The sequence below is a fragment of the Cuculus canorus genome, chromosome 1 (assembly GCF_017976375.1).
Source record: "Cuculus canorus isolate bCucCan1 chromosome 1, bCucCan1.pri, whole genome shotgun sequence".
Lineage (NCBI taxonomy): Eukaryota > Metazoa > Chordata > Aves > Cuculiformes > Cuculidae > Cuculus > Cuculus canorus.
In genome coordinates, this window is record NC_071401.1 from 2,897,933 (window position 1) to 2,914,750 (window position 16,818).

General features: G+C 42.4%; 1 protein-coding gene across 1 annotated transcript in view; it reads right to left on the bottom strand.

Annotated features, from left to right (window-relative positions):
* Nucleotides 1-6,207: 6,207 nt before the first annotated feature.
* The window catches only part of RAB20 (RAB20, member RAS oncogene family), a 28,178-nt gene continuing 17,567 nt past the window's right edge, over nt 6,208-16,818 (bottom strand). Inside the window, exon 2 of the mRNA XM_054056635.1 lies at nt 6,208-7,326. Coding sequence (XP_053912610.1) covers nt 6,806-7,326 — 521 coding nt within the window. The 3' untranslated portion in view covers nt 6,208-6,805. The remainder of the gene's footprint in view (nt 7,327-16,818) is intronic.

The window sequence follows — 16,818 nt, forward strand, 5'->3', positions numbered from 1 at the left end:
TTGTGGTCCCTTCCAACCCAAATTGTTCTATGATTCTATGAAGTACTGAAAGAGTATTTCATCCGTTGTTAAGAAGAACAATTTAAGCCAATAAAATACTTTGGTGCAGATTTAAGCAAGGTATTATTCATACTCTACAATGTTCAGAAAGCCAACATCAACCAAATTTGACAAGTGTTACTTCCACAAAAAATATAAATTAAGCCAAGTTCTTAGCTAGCACACTGTCTAACCTAGATTAGTTGTACGTATAATTAGATATATCCATAAACAGAGAAATTACCTGAGCTTGAAATGAGCTTTCCAGCCATGCTGTAGCTCTGAAAGGCAGCCTTTAAACAAATTAATCCCACTAATATTGCTTCGGCTAAATAAAATACTTAAAATTGAAAATATTGCAGTCAACATGAGCCAAATCTCTTCCACATTTGCCAGTTCGCTTAAGTTACACATGGCAGTAACAAACACCCAAGAATCAGTAATTTATCTCTTCCAGGTGTTGCTAGACATCAGTGGTTGTGGAATGATCATAACTCATGATTTTTACAGCAGGCAACTCTGGCAATGTAGTACCTTCAGTGTTACAAGAGATTTGAGGTGGCGGTTATACAAGTCTGTAAAAACCGATTAAGTCAACAACAACAGCAAACGATTTGGATTTTCATGGCTAACACATTCCCTAATCTTCCTATGCAGCTAATTTTTTTGGCATGTGAAACTTTAGCAGATAGGTCTTCCTCTGACACTTGCTTTGCCTCTTAATGACATCAGCTTTTCTTAACCAGTTTGTTCAAGGCAATATCGGCACAGCACTGAGTTGGATGCACAGGCACGGTGCAGGAAAAAAACAAACCAACCACAAAACCTCACAAGGTGCCATTCAGACTTGAACTTTTGTACTTTGTTTGTGTAGATCATGTGCTTCACGTCTGTGTACTCATACCCATGTTTCTCCAAAGCTTGTGTAATCACTATTTGAGAACGGGAGAGAGCTCATGCGTGCAAACACGTGGAATACTTAGAGCAGCTAGAGGATTTCGTGTGCTGAGTTTACCCAGAGCACAGAAAAGAAGAGAACTGATGTTCAAACTGTCTCTTAGCTGCAAGTTTACCTCCTCTCCTATGAAGGCTGAGAGAGTTGGGGTTGATCAGCCTGAGGCCAATCAGCCTGAAGAAGAGAAGGCTCCAAGGAGAACTTATAGCAACCTTTCAGTAATTAAAGGGAGCTTATAAGCAAGATGGAGAGAGAACTTTTATGAAGGCCTGTAGTGCCAGGACAAGGGGCAGAGGTTTTAAACTGAAAAAGGGTAGAATTACATTGGACAGGAGAAGGATATTTGTTATGATGAGGGTTGTGAAGCGACCTTCCAGTACCTGAAAGGTGCCTACAAAAAATCTGGAGAGGGACTGTTCACAAGGGCTTGTAGTGATAGAATGAGGGTGAATAGGTATAAACTGCAGAGGGGCAGATTTAGGCTTGACATAAGGAAGAATTTCTTCACCACGAGAGCAGTGAGGCACGGGAACATGTTGCCCAGGGAAGTTGTGGATACCCCATCCCTGGAAGTGTTCAAGGCCACGTTGGATGGGGCCTTGGGCAGCCTGATCTAGTGGGAGGTGTCCCTGCACATGGCAGGGGGGTTGGAACTAGATGATCTTTCAAGTCCCTTCCAACCCAAACTATTCTATGATTCTATGGGGCACTAGAACACGTTGCCCAGGGAAGCTGTGGATGCTCCCTTCCTGGAAGCGTTGAAGGTCAGGTCATTTTCATACTGGAAAAAATTCAACTACAGCAAAATAAACCAATCTTTTTACTGAACTATAGTGGTCCAGCGTAGGATGTGAAAACTACAAGTGTGTCATGTGAGTTTGACCAAGTCAAATCTTTTGCTTCAAATTGTCCTGTTTGCTTCCTACGCTTTCCTGTTTGAAAACATGCTGAAATGTAACACGCTGCCGAGCCTGGAGAAGGTAAACAAGATTATATTCCCCTTCTGTAGGCAATCACTATATCAGCACAGATAGAGTGAAGTCAACATAGCAATGTCAGTTGACACCAATTATTTCCTCAGAGTGTATCGACCAGATCAGCTGAGTTTGCTCACACCCTGTGTGACTGAGCTTGTTCACAGCTGCTGGGAATAGAAAATCAGCAAACAGCAAGTGGTGTGACCCTGCAACAGAAGTCATCAGTTTGCTGCCAGTAGAGAGGTGGGGGAGTCACTGCTGGTGTGCTAATGGTGCCCAAGGGCAGTCAGCAGCAGCCTCTGTGACCACAGAATGGCATCCCCAGCGTGGGCCACCCATGCACACGGAGGCAGTGCAAGACATAATGGGTGAAAGGAACAAGTAACTTCACTGCACCCCACGACTCACAAAGCAGAGATGTGAAAAGAGGCAGTGGTGCTTCCCACTACAACATGGACAAGGGAATAACTGAGCTGAAGCAGGTGGCTCAGCAACTCTGCCTGCCCCACAGGTACTTTCAGGGTTAAAGCTCCCTTCATGAACCACATGGGGGAAGCCTCTTTGGGGCTGTCAGGGGCCAACAGCGACCTTGATATTGCTCCATCAGGTCCTGCGAGGAGCAGGAAGCAGGATGGAGCCTTCCCAATCAGCTTGGCACAGATCCTCCCCTGCTCACCCTGCCATCCCTCACTGCCTCTTCCCTCTCAAGTCACAGTCTGGTCATCGCATTCACATGGCATGGCCAAAAATAATATTCTTTTACTTCACTGTTCAAGCACTTTATGTAATGGGAAGAGAGAGGGGGCAAATAAATACTCGTAAAACAAGGCTGCCCTGTCAAGCACCTGGGTCCCCATTTTCACCTACCATAGCAGGTAGGGGTCCCACCAGGCTCTAGCACCAAACAGCTATGACCAGCCCAGCTCCAGGCTGCACACTGAGGTTATTAATGGGGAAAGCAACCTTGCAGAGACCAAAGAAGATGCTCATCACATACAGTGTCATGCTGAAGAGCTGTCATCAAACAGGTGCATGGCTCAGCCACCATTAATGCGGGTCCTGGCACTTGCCCAGCTTGACTATTGGCCCAGCCTACAGCCGGAAAGTACATCAGCCACAAGGTTGCGAGGTTATTGAAAGAACAAGAGGTAGAACGAGTGTGCACTGTTCTGAGCTGCCAACCCTACCCTGCACCTTCACTACTCTACCTTGTCAACAAGCTGAGCTGAATTGATAGAGTAAACTCACTTAGGGCAGGATGGGCAAAAAAAATGAGGGTTTTGCAGTGCTGGGATATCAAGATGCACCTGCAGAACCAACAGGGAAAGTAATGAATTTGTGTTAGGACACCTAGAGCCCACATCGTACTGCTCCTCTATGCAGATATTTTTTTTTTTTTTTTTTTTTAAAAAAAAGGAAAAGAAAAAGGAACATCGCCACTAAACAGTAAAAAATCTGTGCAAATACAGTGTTGAGGGTTGAGCTGTTCTTTAATTATGCTTGCAGGTGTGAAGATAGCGTAGGTACCACTGCAACAGAGCATCAGCGCTGGGCTTTAAAATGGAGCTTAGATAAAGAAAAGCTTAAATAACTAGTAAAGATCATAGAATGGTTTGGGTCGGAACAGAAGAAGGATATGGAACTGTTGGAACAGGTCCAGAGATGGCCACAAAGATGATCAGAGGGATGGAGCACCTCTGCTATGAGGACAGGCTGAGACAGTTGGGTTTGTTGAGCTCAGACTAGAGAAGGCTCCAGGGAGACCTTAGAGCAGCTTCCAGTAACTGAAGGGAGCTACAAGAAGGACGGGGAGGGACCTTTTACAAGGGCATGATGTGATAGGATGAGGGGAAATAGGTTTAAATTGGAAGGGGGAAGATTTAAATTAGACATTCTGAACAGACATTAAGACACAGTGGCCCAGGTTGCCCAGGGAAGTTGTGGCTGCCCCCTCCCTGGAAGTGTTGAAGACCAGGATGGATGGAGCCTTGAGCAGCGTGGTCCAGTGGGAGGTGTCCTTGTCCATGGCAGGGAGGTTGGAACTGGATGATCTTTTGAAGTTCCTTCTAACCCAAACCATTCTATGATTCTATGAGATAATTTAATTCATTATTCATTAAAAAATTTTGTCCCCCTATGCACTAAAGAAATATGATATGAGTTGAAGGCAATGACAAAGCATAAAAACAACCCACCTTTAGTTTTAGAAAATGACACCACAAGTACCCATAGGAAGATCAAGAAGTCTCCACAGTAGAACTTAGAGAACTGGAAACACGTGATGTGAATTTTTGGTTTTGGGGGGAAGTGTTGTGGGTGGAGGTGAGGATGGATATTTATTTTTAAATTAGCAGCTCTTCACTGTGGTTACTGTGCTTCAGTGTGAGCTCTTGCGTCACTGCACATGTTCTTTGTAGCCAAGAGGGCCAGGAAACTCTGGGGGCACTATGGAGTATTAGTCGCTTCTGTTTACTGCAGTTGGAAGAGAAACCACACATCTCACTAGTGATCCTTCATTCACCTTTGCACTCCACAAAAGGCAGTTTCTCTTCCCCGCCTTTGACAGACGCACCCTCTGCTGGGTTAGAAACTGGCTGGATGGCCAGACGTGGTAAATGGTGTTAAATCCAGTTAGAGGCCAGTCACAAAAGGCGTTCCCCTAGTCTCAGTGCTGGGTCCAGTTCTGTTCAATATCTTTATCAATGATCTGGATGAAGGGATTGTATGTAGCCTTAGTAAGTTCGCAGATGACCCAAAGCTGGGAGGAAGTGTTAATCTGCTGGAGGGTAGGGAGGCTCTACAGAGGGATCCGAACAGGTGGGGTCAGTGGCCTGAAGCCAACGGTATTAGATTAAACAAAGCCATGTGCTGAGTCGTGCACTTGGGACACAACAACCCCCTGCAGTGCTACAGGCTTGGGGAAGAGTGGAAAACTGCCTGAGCAGAGAAGGACCTGGAGGTGTTGACAGCCATCTCAATATGAGCAAGTGACCAAGGAGGCTAAGGGCATCTTGGCCTGTGTCAGAAACAGCGTGGCCAGCAGAACCAGGGAAGTGATTCTACCCCTGTACTTGGCTTTACTGAGGCCGCATCTTGAGTCCTGTGTTCAGTTTTGGGTCCCTCACTACAAGAAGGACATTGAGGGGCTGAAGGACATCCAGAGAAGGGCAACGAAGCTGGAGAAGGAGCTGGAGAGCAAGCCTTGTGAGAGGCGGCTGAGGGACCTGGTGTTGTTTAGTCTGGAGAAAAGGAGGCTGAGGGGAGACCTTACCACTGTCTACAACTGCCTGAAAGGAGATTGTGGCCAGGTGGGCGTTGGACTCTTCTTCCAAGTGATAGGTGATAGGACGAGAGGAAATAGCCTTAAATTGCAACAGGGCAGACACAGATTACACATCAAAAAAAAATTTCTTCACCGAAAGTATTCTCGAGCACCGGCAGAGGCCGCCCAGGGAGGTGATTGAGTCCCCATCCCAGGAGATATTTAAAAGACAGGCAGATGAACTGCTTAGGGATATGGTTTAGTAATGGACAGGTACAGTTGGGCTTGAGGATCTGAAAGGTCTTTTCCAACTGAGTGATTCTATGATTCCTCCTGTGCCAGTTTCACATCAGAAGATGCCAGTCCTCGCTTCCTTCCAGGTAGATGGTAATGTCAGGCATAGCCGCTAAAAATAAAGGCTGCAGCTTTACCTGGGCACAACTAAACAGAAGCTGGAAGGGAGACTGAACGCAGGTCTCCAAGACTATGTTATCATATAGAATCATAGAATAGTTTGGGTTGGAAGGGACCTTAAAGATCATCTAGCTCCAACACCCCTGCCATGGGCAAGGGACACGTCTCAGCAGATCAGGCTGCCCAAGGCCCCATCCACCCTGGCCTTGAACACCTCCAGGGATGGGGCAGCCACAGCTTCCCTGGGCAACCTGTGCCAGTGCCTCATCACTCTCATTGTGAAGAAATTCTTCCTTACGTCTAGTCTAAATCTGCCCCTCTCCAGTTTATAGCAATTGCCCCTAGTCACATTACTATACCATAAAGACACCATAAAGAGGTCCCTATAAAATGCAGGAAAACTAGAAAACTGCTTCCCCCCACAAAACACCTTGCTATTCACAATAAAAAAAAAATTACAGAAGAAAAATGAAGGAAAAAAAATTCCTCTTGTTTGCATTTTGTTGCATTTACAGCAGCAAGAGGTGTGATGGTGCCTATTAGTATGAGAGCCCACTATGGAAGAATTCAAATTAATGAAGTCATTGAGTGAGCAGTACATATCCACAGTGATTTTAATAGTACAGCTTCTGAATCTTACACTGTCAGATCTGACATAAAAAGACCGTAGTTGATTTATTATCTACAAATATAAATTATACCTGAACATTCTGGTTTTTTTCAAGAATAAAAAAAGTACCGTGTCTTCAGTCTTCCAAAGTTAGAATCACAAGAGGAAAGATGATAATCTGCGAAAGCTGTTGAGAATACACAAATAGATCATTTATACGCAACATGAAATAGCGAGTCATGAAAAATCCGACTCCTTCAAAACTGTTCAAACAATTGTCATTATCAATTGTACTAACACACCATTTGTCTTCAGAGGCATCAGAAACTGGCAAGTTTTCCTCCATAATTTCACTCTCATTCCCATTTTCACACACAGAGCTTTCCAGAAACATTTAATGGTCAGATTTTTTATTCCACATACACCATTTCATCTACTTATTCTTTGACTTTTTCTTTCTGGTGAACTGCAAGTACTTCTTAGTCCTCTTCAGTCTCAGTCTGCTGGAACAAACATTCCCTCCCCTTTTCTTATGTCATGTCAATGGTTCAGGCACAACAACTAGATTTTGTCCTTTTTGCTGGCTTGTAGTCAGTAATGTCTACAGTTTGCGGTGGCCCCTCAGCTTTCTGCCGTACAATTATTGGGACTACCATGTCAAACACAGTTTCAAAGAGGTAGTCCACCTTGTATCCTGTTTTTGCACTGGTCTCAAAGCACATTTTCTCAGCTGCTGGAACATCCTTCTCATCTAGCATTTTGTATTTCAGTATCTTTTTATAGAGTGCAATTGCATCCTCTACACGGACTTGTTTTCGCACCTTTGAGCCACAGCTGGCAACAGACTTCTCGGGTCTATTTTCATCCAGTGCTAAAGCACAGTCATCGGTGAGGTCAACTTTATTTCCAACAATAGCAAAAATGCAGTCAGCACTTGCACTGTCTGTCAGCGCCAAGAATCTTTCTTCCAGCTCTGTCAGGCTTTGGAGGCTGTTCACATCATACGTGAGAATCACAGCAGCTGCTCCTCTGCAGTACATAGACCCAAGGCCATGGAACTGCTCCCGTCCTGGCAAAGGTTTAAACACAACAACAAGTTAGTCTGCTGGCAGCTACGTTATTAACTGAGTAAAAGAGTCTAAGCAATTTTAAGCCAATTTCATAAGTTTGGATGGTGCGGTGAAGGGAAAAACACGTTATTTGTGGCATCTTCCAATTTCTTTCCTTCTGCTTTTCCTTAGGATTTCAACAGTGCCACAGAACAGCTTGGCTTCCTCAGTTTCATAACAGGGAATCTCTACAAATGAGTGACCAAGCAAGTGTGACACAGAATTCATCATTGCAGAAAGCCAAAAAAACAAATGTGCTTTTTATTAAATTGCATATTTGTTTATGTCACGTGAACAATGATGCTGCTTACATGAAAAAATGGCCCATTCCACCTATTTAACAACTTATAAACAAAAAATAAGTTCTACTGCTTGAAATTCAGCTAGAAGTTATCACTCCTATAAATTCAGTACACACTTTCAAGTACATCCAGCTCAGAAATCTCAATCAAAGTCAGTAACGCACTTCTTCCTAGGTTTTGAAGGATTTTGTAAGCAATTTAGCTTTATGATACATTGGATTTACAGGAAGAGACTTGCTGTCTTTAGGGCTGCCATCTAGGGCTTGTATTAATATGCATAGATATAAGGATGAAATTTTTTACTACGAGATTCACTATGAAATTCTTGAATCAGTTGCCAGAGAAGTTGAGAATGCCCCATCCTTCTAAGTGTTCAAGGCCAGGCTCAACAGGGCTTTGAGTAGCCTGGTCTAGTGGAAGGTGTCCCTGCCCTGTAGTGGGGTTGGAACAATATTTTCTCTAAGGTCTCTTCCACCCCAACCCATTCGATGATTCTACGAAGCAGCTAAAGATGCTCAGAAGTATGCAAAACTTTTGCATGAGGAAAACCCATGGAATCTCGCAAGCTGGTGAATAATTGGAAAAAGGTATGAACAGATATCTATAAATTCAGGCCTAATACTGAGAAAGTTACCCAGGTACAACTTTTTACACCTCATAATGCAGGAAATGAGGATTTTCCATCAAAACAATCAGGCATGTAGTTCAAATACTTTCCTACACTGTGAAAACTGGCAATAACTGTTATAAAACAGAGGTCAAGTGTTCAATGAATGGTATTCAGAAAAGCATAAGGCAAAATTTATGAAAAATTGCTTCTGTGCAATTTTGTATAATCTCCAATTTGTTTTCCTCCAGCAAAAGAAATTCTTTAACCAGTGACCTGGTAGGTAGGAAAAAAAAAAGGGGGGGGGGGAAGAATAGATACATCCTTAGTTTTGTACCTTAGATAAGGTCAAGCAAGATGGGGATTCAGAGGAGGGAGAAGCCCAGCGCTCTCATACTTTTTCCTCCAATTACATTCAAAGTTGTGGTTTCAGTCACCCTGCAAGTGACTCTTCAAGAGACTCCAGTTTTTCAGAAGAAGTTTGTGCTGTGACCTATTTTGTTTTTATCCAAATCGTGATTATACTGTGGTCTGGAAACCACAATGGAACATATATCCTCCACCACTCCTCCACTTCAGATGCCTAAAACATAAAATCCAGTCCCCAAAATAATTTGCTAAAGCAACCGAGCACTAGAACAATCCTATTACTTGTTTTACGGAATTTGTATGCTAATCTAATCTTGCACAGCATAATATAAATCATGATATTTTTCCACTCTAACTACAAACTGGCTAATTCTACAAGCAATATATTGTTGAAAAATAGGGAAAGAAAGAGTAAGAAAAATTTAGCTTGCATAAGGGATTAATTATATCAGAAGAATTATGCATACTTTCTCTTGCTCACCCACAGAGCACAATCCACACGCAGAAAAAATTGCATGATTTCTATTTGCAGCACAATTTCCTTGTACAGAACACTTCTAGCACTTAAGGGCTGGAACAATCCAAGATGTGGAAATCCCCCGAAACTACACAAAGAATTTAAACTAATATCTTACTTCTCCCCCAAAGCGTCAGGAAAAATAATATCAGACATTACAGTTAAAAACTTACAGCATGAAAACAGCCACCATCTTCTTACAACCAGTTATTACTTTCTCTGGACTTGTCCGCTCCCACTATAACCACATATCTTTTTACAAGTTAGGTAAATTAAACCATAAACCCTGAATCCAAGAATTAAAAAATTTCACCCTTTCAAAAAAAATAAAGGTAACAGGGAAGAGTGACAAAATGAGCAAAGTATTTTGGTCCGGTGCTGTTTAATATCTTCATCAATGATATAGAGAGTGAGATCGAGTGCACCCTTAGCAAGTTTGCAGATGACACCAAGCTGAGAGGTGCACTTGCCACACACCGGAACGATGGGATGTCATCCAGAGAGACTTAGAAGGGCTGGAGAAGTGAGGCTGTGTGAACCTTATGAGGTTCAACAAGGCCAAGTGCAAGGTCCTGCACCTGAGTCAGGGCAATCTCCAATTTAAATAGAGGATGGCGGATGATGTGATTGAGAGCAGCCTTGAGGAGAAGGACTTGGGGGTGCTGGTCGATATGAGCTGGCAATCATAGAACAGCTTGGGTTGTAAGGGACCTTAAAGATCATCTACAACCAACCTCCCTGCCACGGGCAGAGACATCCCACTAAAGCAGGCTGCCCAAGGCCCCATCCAATCTGGCCTTGAACACCTCCAGGGATGGGGCAGGCGCAGCTTCCCTGGGCAACCTGTTCCAGTGCCTCACCACTCTCATCATGAAGAAATTCCTCCTAATGTCTAGTCTAAATCTGCCCCTCTCCAGTTTATATCCATTCCCCCGGTCCTATCCCCACAAGCCTCTATGAACAGCCCCTCTCCAGCTTTCCTGTAGGCCCCCTTCTGGTAGTGGAAGGTCACTATAAGATCTCCTCTGAGCCTTCTCTTCTCCAGGCTGAACAAGCCCAACTCTCTCAGCCTGTCCTCACAGGGAATGTGCTCCAGCCCTCCAATCATCCTTGTAGCCCTAATGTGCGCTCGCAGGCCAGAAGGCCATCTATATCCTGGGCTGCATCAAAAGAAGCATGGCCAGCAGGGCGAGGGAAGGGATTCTTCCCCTCTACTCCTCTCTTGCAAGACCTCATCTGGAATACTGTGTCCTGTTCTGGAACCCTCAATAGAAGAAGGATATGGTGCTGGTTTTGAATGGGTCCAGAGGAGGTCACAAAGATGATCAGAGGGCTGGAGCACCTCCCACACGAGGACAGGCAGAGAGAGTTGGAGTTGTTCAGCCTGGAGAAGAGATGGCTCTCGGGAGACCTTATAGCGACCATCCAGAACCTGAACAGGGCCTCCAAGAAAGCTGAGAAGGCGCTTCACAAAGCTTGTACAATAGGACTCTTTACAAAGGCTTGTAGCAATGGGTATAAACTGGAGAGGGGCAGATTTAGACTAGACATAAGGAGGAATTTCTTCACTTATGACAGTGGTGAAACACAGGAACAGGCTGCCCAGCGAAGTTATTGCTGCCCCATCCCTGGAGGTGTTCAAGGCCAGGTTGGATGGGGCCTTGGGCAGCCTGAGCTAGCGGGAGGTGTCTCTGCCCAAGGCAGGGGGTTTGGGACTAGATGATCTTTAAGGTCCCTTCCAACCCGAACTATTCTATGATTCCAATTGCAATCAAGCGAATTGCAAGAAGAACCAAATCAACCACAAAGGCATAATGTTAGGGAAATTTCCGAAACACAAGTAACTAAAGCCTAATTTTCGTTTCTCTTTTCATCTTTCTATTTTGCCATATTTACAGCCGTCTGACCACCCTACAGCCATATCACTGCCTGCAGCACCATTAGCTTTTCAGACATTCTTCCAGCAAGCATATGAAGTCCTGTTGGAGACTTCACCTACCCAGGAGCATCACGGACAACAAGCATTTTCAAAGTCCAATGATGGCAGTCATAATCAAATGGAAGAATTTTGAGCCAAAGAGACCTCAGTACCATAAAGTTCATAAGAAACCCAAGGCAGAAAATGAAAGGAAAGGTAGACCTTGCAAGAGGCCAGCCTGATAAATAAGCCAGGCTAGATTTAAAGTGTGCCGAGACTTGAACTTAAGGCCTAGGATTTGGTCTAGCCAGCCTCCTACAGCATCCCAACCTCTCAGCTGGAAGGCAGCAGCCCACATGAATGCTTTTATCTGGATGTGACCACAACCTGACTGAATAACCCATCTGCTACCCAGCTCCCAGCTGTGGCATCCATTGAGAGCAGCAGTGCTAGCTACTGCTCTAGTCTCCTTCTTGGGGCTTTCCTCCTGTCTTCCATCCCTGGGGTGGTATCCAAAGTAGCCTATGCAGTTGCTGTTTATGTTTATGAGAGCAAAATATTCCCTGCAGCCAGATTTGAATGTTTCATATCTATCACCTCTTCAAAGGCTTTCATCAAAACTGAGGTAGCACAACTTCCCACACAAACATTCTTTCAAGGAATCCTTTACCGGAAAAACAAGTTTTAAACTACTCAGTGTTGAGCACGTACAAGAATGCAAAACAGGCTGTTTCATTAAGTCTTGAGGGAATAAAAATCACAAATACTGAACAGTTAAAAAGGTCTTCAAGAAAGTACTGAAAAAAAGTACTGTTGTTACAATCTGAGTGAGGTCCTCTGAGATCCTAAAGTAAATAAGTAGCATGGAAAAGTATCTGAAGGTGAGCAATAAATAGAAACACACTAACACTACATTAAAAATGAACAAGAGTGCAACGTTGTCCAGAAAGTTCTCTCCATAAACCAGATATCTTCCAAGGATTTCCACTGTAACTTAAGCAGGATTGTAATCTGAGCAGTAAAGAGGAAATAACACAAACACAAGGTATCAGCTAAGCTTTGTCTTTCAAAATAAAAAGGTTTGTAGTGATAGGACTAGGGGCAATGGCTATAAACTGGAGAGGGGCAGATTTAGACTAGACATAAGGAGGAATTTCTTCACCATGAGGGTACTGAGGCACTGGCACAGGTTGTCCAGAGAAGCTGTGGATGCCCATCCCTGGAGGTTTTCACAGACAGGTTAGATAGGACTTTGGGCAGCCTCATCTAGTGGGAGGTGTCCCTGCCCATAGCAGGATGGTTGGAACTAGACGATCTTTAAGGTCCCTTCCAACCCAAACTATTCTATGATTCTAAATTCTACTTCTCCATTATAAGAGTGTCTGAACTTGAGTGTACACGAAGAGAGACAGGAACCGTGCCTTAAGGAAACAGCCAAAACAGGAAAGAAAAGAGAAAGCGTGGCACCCATGACACAGCACAGAAATCACTACCAGAAAGAAATTAGAGTTGAGGATTCAGCTGCAGTGGATGAAGTTTCATAGGGTGACCCTGATGCTCTCGAGTTACCTCAGTGGGAGCATCCGCGTGATCACAACTGCAGACAAAAAGCTCCTTTTTAAGGAACAGCATTTCCTTGTGTTTGCAGACAAAGCAGTAAAGTTGTGACCCTTTAAAGGACATTGGGGAAACAATTTTGCTAGGAACCGAGACTTCTGTTTGTGCACGCACACCAAGATACATACTGACTATCAAAGGACAAACAATAAAGGTCCCTAAAGGTCTCTGAAAAATTCCCCTGCCCACATTTGAGTCAGAATGTGAAGTTTTTGACACTGATGAAGTCCAAGTTCTTCATTAACTCGTTCAAGATTGATATTTATTTCTTCTAGGTGGCTTTATCACTTTTTCTTTGAAGTAAGGAGCTTTATTAAAAACCTGACTATGCTTGTGGCTACTTGAGGATAAAAATAAAGCTCTCCATCCCAAAGAATTATCATGGAGGTCATAAGAAGGAATTAGTGCAAACAAATGAGTCTGAAAGCACTGCAGAGCTCAATTTTTATATATCCAGGAGTTGTCTGAACACATTCTTTCCTGATCCATTAGAAAAATTGCAGCATTTGGTTTTCCTCTAAGACAAAATTCCTCATAGAAAAGAAGTCTCTGAAGGAAAAAAGAAGCCACCACAAACCTCAAAAAAAACCCCAAAAACAAAACACCAAAACAATTACAGTTGAGCAACTAGAAAATTCATTTAAGCTCCACCTTCAGCTAGGATTATAAATTCATAATGCTATGTTATAGAATATACTAGTGTATATTGAAGTTCCAGAACGCAACAAGTCTCTAGCTCTACCAAAAATTAAGAATGCATTTATTTTGTTTATACTTATTACTTGGATATGAATCAACATTCAAGGCATGAACTGTGCCCTATTTCAGGTGCTTTTATTTAAGTTATTAAAATTAGATATGGATGTCTTGGCCAAAGCAGAACATAACATAAACACAGGCAAATACTAATTTTAATACCCAAAGGGCTTCATTTTCATATTTTAAAGTAGAAAAACCTACACACGGAAGAAGAAAATAACAGTCACTTAACTGGGTTAAATTAACAGTGAACAAAGAAAAATTCTTTAATACAGCTCTCCATAGAAAAAAACATCAAAAATAGTCAAGAAAGCGGGCTCAATATAATATAAGATTGGGACAAGCCTACTTTATTTCTAAACGCAACCTGCTCTGAACTGCCAAGTCAGGTCTATCTATCTCCTAATAAAAGAAGATTAATAATAACAAAAAAAGACCACCTCTTGTCTTAAATCTATGTCTTTATTGACTTAATGAAGGACTCAAATTCCCAAGACCTTACAAACAACCCCACACTACAAACATGAATCATTCTAGGCTATAGATAAAAGCCCTTCTGCAAAGCAGCAGTTCAGTATGAGCAAGACAGCCACATGAAGAGGAGCAATCATTCACTTCTTGCTTAGGCAAACAGTCCTGTTCTTAATTGAGCTTTAATTATCATACTAGAAATATCACAGCCCTGCTAACAAATATTTTACACAAAAATCAATGACTAGAAACACTACAGTGTATCCCCTGCATAATCATTACCTATGAATTACTTAAATCCCTTCAGATTTGGTCTCAGAAAATGGGGATCATTCAAAAATAGTTTTAAAATAAATGGAAACAATTATCATAGAATCATAGAATAGTTTGGGTTGGAAGGGACCTTAAAGATCATCCAGTTCCAACACCCTCTGCTGTGGGCAAGGACACTTCCCACTAGATCAGGCTGCCCAAGGCCCCATTCTGGCCTTGAACACCTCCAGGGATGGGACATCCACAACTTCCCTGGGCAACCTGTGACAGTGCCTCACCACTCTCATCGTGAAGAAATTCCTCTTAATGTCTAGTCTAAACCTGCCCCTCTCCATTTTATACCCACTGCCCCTACTCCTACCACTATAAGCCTTTGTAAAAAGTCCCTCCTCAGCTTTCTTGGAGGTCCCCTTCAGGTACCGGAAGATCGCTATAAGGTCTCCTCAGAGCCTTCTCTTCTCCAGGCTGAACAAGCCCAACTCCCTTAGCATATCCTCATATGAGAGGTGCTCCAGCCCTCTGACTATCTTTGTAGCCCTCCTCTGGACCCATTCCAACAGCTCCATATCCTTCTTATGTTGAGGATTCCAGAACTGGACACAATACTCCAGATGAGGACACAGTACTCTAGATGAGTATTGTGATGATTAACACAACTTCAGTCTGTAAAGCGTTCATCTTTTCACTCCAATTTAAAACATAAAAACACATAAAAGCACCATCATGTTGCACACGCCAAAACACACACACACTCCATAACATAGATGCTATTCACAAGCTCATGTTTATGTTACTAAGATCCGAGCCTGAAAGCATTTAGGTATTTAAACTGCTCCTTTTACATATGATAAAGGCAATACACTGCATGAGCTGCCTTTCTGCTTCCCTAGAGGCTTTCATTTGGGAAGGCAAACATACTCCAGACATTTGTTTCACAGGCTACAAATATCTTCCCATAAAAGAAAAACAAACCCACAATATTTAAATGGAGGCAAGCTCCAAATTCAAAGGCACCAATGACGTTTTTGAACTATCTGCCACAGATGAGGTAGTCTTGCAAACCATAATCAGTGAAGCAAAAGATGTTTCTTATATATTTAACTCCATGACATTTGAATAAAAGGCAGACCTCAAGAGTTCCTAAAAATATATGTCAACTGTATTATTAGGCAATCTAGATTTTGATAGGAATCAAAACTGAGGAAAAATACACAGCAATGAATAACTGAAGGACCATTTGAAAGGCCTAACTCTAAAAGACCATTTAAAAAAAAAAATAAAAGCATAAACCTTATGTTTCATCTTTGGAGGATAACCACTTGTGCCCTGCAAACTTATACAGGAGTACTTAACAGGTATTAATAAATTCTCCATGGAATAAGAGGAGAACCTACAAGAGTATTCAAGTGAACTGGATGAGATTATTTGCATTACCAAGCATCAAGGCTGATTTAGACTACACATAAGGAAGAATTTCTTCACCATGAGAGTGGCAAGGCACCGGAACAGGTTGTCCGGGGAAGTTGTGGATGTCCCATCCCTGGAGGTGTTCAGGGCCAGGATGGGGCCTTGGGCAGCCTGATCTAGTGGGAGGTGTCCCTGCCCATGGCAAGGGGGTTGGAACTGGGTGATCTTTAAGGTCCCTTCCAACCCAAACTATTCTACGATTCTATGGAAAAAAATATGGAAAGAAGGAGTAAGACGGAAAAATAATTATAAGTTTTTAAAGAGCACAGAAACAAACTACAAAGAAAAAAACCCACCAGTCCCTGTACCCCGTATGAGGCTTTGCTTTTTTGCTTCTTTTGATATAAAGGCAGCATATGAATTCAATTTTGTGAGTTGTAACCACCAGTATGGCTGGGAAAGGAATCTGTTCGGAATCTTCAGAAACAAAAAGAATCACTAGAAGGCATCTGAAATAAAGAAAAAGGTGGTGTTTATTTACTGGAAATGGTAATTCCCCTATACTTTATAACTAAAAATAGTTATACATTTAATGGAAAAAAAGCTATATCCAGATTTCTTTCAGATGACTTCTTTCCCCTCTCCTTTAAACATAGTAATAAAACTAAAAATAACAGACATCATAAATTAGGTTTGCAGGACGTTTCAGCAGGGATCAAAAAATATGAAGTATGTAAAATATTATGCCTTAAAACTCCAGTCTCTTCACCTTCCATGTGAAAGATGAGCCTTCCCTTAAAAGGATTAATAGCTTTGCTAATAGAATTGCTATATCTATTTCTTTTCAGATTCAATCTTATGGCTAGTTTGCAGCCTTTTCAAAAGCAAAGTCACCACAGCCAGCTAAAACAAATAACAGCAGCAACTACTATTAATATGCTTGTTCTTTTATGGTTCTCATCAGTAAAAAATACTCATAAATCTATTGTGGCTGTGTTTCTTTTTTAAATTTTTTGCTATATACACCCAGAGCAATTATAGCACAACCTATTTGATGAAGTTGATGAAGTGCTTAGGGACATGGTATAAGGGAGTGTTATGAATGGTTGGACTCAATGATCCAGTGAGTCCTTTCCAACCTGGTGATTCTATGATTCTATGATAAGGAAGAATTTCTTCACCATGAGAGTGTTGAGGCAGTGGAAGAGGTTG